Source organism: Trypanosoma conorhini (genome assembly GCF_003719485.1).
Source record: "Trypanosoma conorhini strain 025E chromosome Unknown Tco_14.4_contig_00973, whole genome shotgun sequence".
NCBI lineage: Eukaryota > Euglenozoa > Kinetoplastea > Trypanosomatida > Trypanosomatidae > Trypanosoma > Trypanosoma conorhini.
The window spans coordinates 1-4,869 of NW_021705066.1; the positions used below are offsets into that span (position 1 = coordinate 1).

Below are 4,869 nucleotides of genomic sequence, written 5' to 3' on the forward strand. Positions count from 1 at the left end.
AAAAGAAAAAAGAGGATAGTTACATTTTAGCCCCGGCACCATTTGTGTTATACCAATTTCACCCATTAGTGGGTAGCAAAACAACAACAACAAACGCCAAAGTAAAATGGAGAAAACGAACAGCCTCATCGTGGTTTTCTTAAAGGTCGCCTCGATCATCGCCAGTAGCTTCCTTCAAAGGCTCAGCTTCGGCGGAGGACTGCCGTTTCTGGGCCACAAGTTGTTTAATTTCTTGCAGTTTTTTTTCAAATTCGTCTTTACTGCAGGCCTCATAACTACAGATTCCATCCTCAATCCATTCCTGCACCTCAGACAACTTCGCCCTCAACACTTCAGCTTCCTCCGCACTCAGCAGACCTAACGCAGTTGAGTTTCCCAAAATACCCTCACTTTTAGCCCAAAAAACATAGGCCTCCAAATTATTTTTCGCTACGGCCGCTTCATGTTTCATTTGTTCCTTTTCAAGTATCAGGCTTATCTTTTCCCTTGAATGCTGGAAAGCCTCCAGCGATAACGGTGAAGGGTTTGTAAAACTCACAGCTGTTGAAATGGGCAATGATTTTCGCTTCATAATAATACTGTATACTTTTTGGTATGAAGTGTTTGTGTTATCTGTATCATTTGACGTTGCATTTATCTTAATTTTTCTAGAGACATTTGCAGCATAGCGGTAAATGGCATCTGCCTCCTCAACCTCAAAAAGACCAGAATCATTCAGACGCAATTGAACCCGAACAACATGGGTATTGTTAGGATGTAGAATAGTTGGTGTGAAATATCCCAATTGTTCCAGTGCCGCTTTCACACCGATTACAGTAATCTTCCCAACGATAGTGTTGGACTCAAAAAGCTCAATTGCAAAATCTTCCGTTCTATTAAGAGTTATACTTCGCCGCATACCCAAAGCTGGATTTTCAACAAGCAAGCGCGGTGATGGGGAAGAAGTTTTCAGAAAAGGTGTGACGCAAAAGGAGAAAACAAATGGTATATGCTCCTCTACTCGAAAAGACCGAACACGATAAAAGGAGGATAACCGGAGAGCATAATAGGCAGCACCTAGAGCAGCTGCTTCATCCGAATTCAATGTTCGATCCACTTCTCGACCCAACATGGCCGAAAGATCGGATATAATTTTTGGAGTCCGAGAGGTACCACCCATCATCTCAAACGCATCAATCTCTTTCAAAGACAATCCAGACTTAGACAAAGCTTCTTCCACGACTTTAGGAACTCGTTCAAATAAATAAGCACATTTCACCTCCAGATCCTTTCTCGATATTTGTGTATTAAAATTTCTGTCCGGAACTATACCTTCAACAGTAACTGGGGTCTTGCTGTTTGCAGAGAGTATCTCTCGAGCTTTTTTTGCTGCACGAAGGAGAGAGAATTGCGATTTTCGCTCTGGGATTGATTTTCCACCAATAACTTTGGGAATCTTCATTTTGTTCATCGCCTCAACTTCAAGCATCTTGGCAATACATAAATCAAATGCCCTACCACCCAACATTGTATCGTCCACCACAGCCATTGTCGTTAAAGTACCAAAACTGTCGGCATTTCTAATTTTCTTTCCAGGCTGCGCAACTGGGGGAGAAAATTTATAAATACCAACTTCAGTATGAGTGCTTCCAATATCATACACCAGTAGGTTTATAGTTTTGTTTCCCAAACCTCGTCTTCGGATACCATAATATAAGGCAGCTGCTGTAGTACTATGCATTAAACCCAAAACATCTGCTCCAACTAGACGTGCTGCTTCCAATATAGCCTGTCGCCGCCCCAGCGAAGAGTGAAATGGTATTGTAATAACGACACTTTTGGGATCCACTACGCCGTCTTTTTCTGAAATACTTTGGCAGTAGCGAAGCATCATGGCATATAGTTCCTCCACAGTGTAACTTCCGTCTTGAGGAAAAGAAAACCCAACCGTGTTTCTCTCTTCGGGGCGAGTTTCAAACTCAAAGTTTAAATTCCTGAAATCAGAAAATTCAGTAGAATTATATGAAATCCCTATCATCCGATTAATCATCGTCACCATATTTAAAGGAAAACGAGCTGCCAATGCCTTCGCCTGGTCTCCAATATATCGTTCTCCATTTTTGAATCCGATGTAGTTGTCCGTTTTCCGATGGGATTGCTCGTTGAGCACAATATCAACATTGTTACCGTTGTGGGGTCCTGCAACCTCAATGTAGTCGGACCCAAAGTCAATGCCCAGAACATTTGCGGAAACTCCGTAACTCGATAAAAGAGTCAGAACAACAAGAGTGATGAGTCGCATTTTCTATTACACTAAGTAGATAACAAGCAACACGCAGAGGCTCCCTACAAGGATAAAAAAAAGTTAACAATAGACAAATTAAAGAAAAGAAAAAAAGTCATTACCATATATCGACATAAATATATAAACATTATTTGGAGAAGACAATAAGAGGTACTTGCAAGAAGATGGAAAGAAAAAAAATAACAATAATAACAATAATATAAATTAAAGGGGGAGAGAAAAAAAAGGCCACGTAGCCCATGCCAAAGAGCCAAGGAAAAAAAGAAAAGAAAAATATAGACTTTTATTATTATCCACTGACTAAATATTTACAAAGAATTTTTTTTTCGCAATGCCTGGAACCAAGTTATAACCTTCTTCATTCACAACTTTGTATACCGTCCATTGTGTCACCTTGAAGACCCCATTATACGGCCTCGTTTTCTTTTTTTCCTTTCCATCTATTTCCACGCGCTTTATATGTAGCCTACAACAACAACAACTCATCTCGAAGGGACAAACAACGCACGCACGCACGCACACACACACACACATAAGGAACCGGAACAATAGCGAGAATAATAATTTTAAAAAACCGCAACCGAAAATGAGGCAGTAGCAAATGAAAATCGAAAAGAGTAATATGACATAAGTGAGATGGTTGTGTAGACTCAATCTTTTCTTCTTCTTCCTTTTTTTATTTTATTTCTTCCATTATTATTTCCTTGTAGATGCACATCTTGGAGCAACAGGTGCCTTCTTCGCCGCTGTCATGACCTTTCGACCCTTTGTTCTCGCGTCTACGACTTTTTGCCAAATTGAGGTATAAATCTGTTTTGCACCCTTTTCGGTTATGTTAGAATGAGATTCCAATATACGTCTAATAAACTCTGCCTCGGGAATGTGCACCAAAGTTCTTCCATCTCCCTCAGGAAGAATAGACTTTGGTTCAGTTATTCTCCCTCTCGAACACCGAGAGATAAAATCCAAGGCTTGTTCCCTGTCAAAACCATTTGGGTCATCTGGATCGTCTGCGACAACACGTGCAGGTGGAGAAACAGCAAGAAGTGACGCATACCTCAAAGTATTGATTGTGTGCCTCGAGTCCCTTAACAAGGGTGAAACACATGCTATCATCACCGTTTTTGTTGGTCGCTTCACAGCAATCTCAAAACAATCCCTAAGTAAGAGAGTCAAGGGTGATCTCCTGAATGGAATATGTAGATGATTGGTACTGGTTGCTGCCATGGCACGAGCTCTAATGCATTCTTTGAGGGTCATAAGTGAAGTATTGATAAACTTTGCCTCCATTTGCCGCTCTTTGTCATGTGTTGCACTATCCGCTGTGTTTTCGCTTCCTGCGAGGTCCACTAGAAAAAGTTCTCCAGGCTTTGCCCATGTGCTGGTTTTTGATACAATTCGTATACAAGTTACCATATGTGTGCGGGAAGAGGCTTCATTCCTACCAGTTGCCTTGGTCACTCGTTGAGATGCCGCTTCCTCAAAAACGGCCCACAATATTTCTTCATTTGAACACTCAAAGGCATCAGCTCCTCTAATTTTTAGTTCTCCAGATACATCTTCCACGACTTGTACCTCAGTTCCGGTAAGAAGATCGATGTTCTTATTAGCTTGTATTTCAATCACGGTGACAAAAATGTCATTTGCTTTGAAATGTGGAGCCAGATCTTTTGATGCAAGTTGAAGAATGCCTGTCGTTGTATAAGTTTTACCACTCCCAGTTTGTCCATAACAAAGAACACATGTGGAGGCACCTTCAACCGCTAAATTGACAAGAGGGTAACAGGATTCTCTATATACAGTTGAGGTTTCATCCATTCCCCCAAATACGCCATCAAGGTTCAAGGCAAGAGGATCAAGTAAGCACTGTCCTGCCAATGAGATTTTGGGTACCATTAGGACAAGATCACGGCGTCCTTCGACTTTACGAATCATGCCTTTACTGTTCATGTCTTCATGATCAAAAGGAATAATTGGCCGACACCGCACAAAAATCCGGGAGTCTTGGGAAGTGAAAAGTTCCTCCGGATCCATGGTGGCACGAAGCTTTTTCTTCACCGCTTCAGGTGCCTCAGTGGAGTCAAGTAACTTCTGAAACTCAGCGGCCTTCGCCCCAAGCTCTGCCACCAATGGAATACTAGGCATGCTGACAGTCTATAACTTTTTTTTTTTTTGTTCCTTTCCTGTTTGTAGTATGGACCGAACTATAACCCTATGAGTCGCAAAAAAACAAACAACCAGAATTCTTACACATATCCAAAAATAAAACAAAATAAAATAAAAAAGGAAGATCTGCACTTCCCTATGCTTTCGCCTTTTGCACCGATCCGCTTGGGAGGTCACGGGCGAGACGCCCAACGGCCATCCGACAAATCGGAAAGAAATAAACACGCACGCAAAAACACCCAAACAAAAGAGACAAAAAAAAAGCGGCGGTACCCCCCGCCACTTCTCACTAACAAAAAGGCCCCGCCGCCGGGCCCCGGGGGGAGAGCGAACCCGCGCGGCGGGGCTGCAACAAAGAAAAAAATATAGAACAAAACAAGTCGGCGCCGCCCGCCGCCGCCGCGGCGGAAAAGCGGCTG

At 42.2% G+C, this 4,869-nt stretch overlaps 2 protein-coding genes across 2 annotated transcripts, besides 6 other annotated features; both read right to left on the minus strand.

Moving 5' to 3' along the window:
* Positions 1–139: 139 nt before the first annotated feature.
* Positions 140–2,281, minus strand: Tco025E_09090 (hypoxia up-regulated 1; the record flags this gene model as incomplete). Its single annotated transcript, XM_029375916.1, has 1 exon — positions 140–2,281. The coding sequence occupies one exon, from the start codon at positions 2,279–2,281 to the stop codon at positions 140–142; it is 2,142 nt and encodes a 713-aa protein (XP_029223967.1).
* A 54-nt stretch (positions 2,282–2,335) lies between these two features.
* Positions 2,336–2,377: a sequence feature (A-rich).
* A 76-nt stretch (positions 2,378–2,453) lies between these two features.
* Positions 2,454–2,487: a microsatellite.
* A 292-nt stretch (positions 2,488–2,779) lies between these two features.
* Positions 2,780–2,817: a microsatellite.
* Positions 2,818–2,938: 121 nt separating this feature from the next.
* Positions 2,939–2,975: a microsatellite.
* Positions 2,976–2,980: 5 nt separating this feature from the next.
* On the minus strand, positions 2,981–4,429 carry Tco025E_09091 (putative MCAK-like kinesin; the record flags this gene model as incomplete). The annotated part of the gene is made up of 1 exon (XM_029375917.1): positions 2,981–4,429. The coding sequence occupies one exon, from the start codon at positions 4,427–4,429 to the stop codon at positions 2,981–2,983; it is 1,449 nt and encodes a 482-aa protein (XP_029223968.1).
* A 113-nt stretch (positions 4,430–4,542) lies between these two features.
* Positions 4,543–4,569: a sequence feature (A-rich).
* A 262-nt stretch (positions 4,570–4,831) lies between these two features.
* Positions 4,832–4,856: a microsatellite.
* Positions 4,857–4,869: the final 13 nt, after the last annotated feature.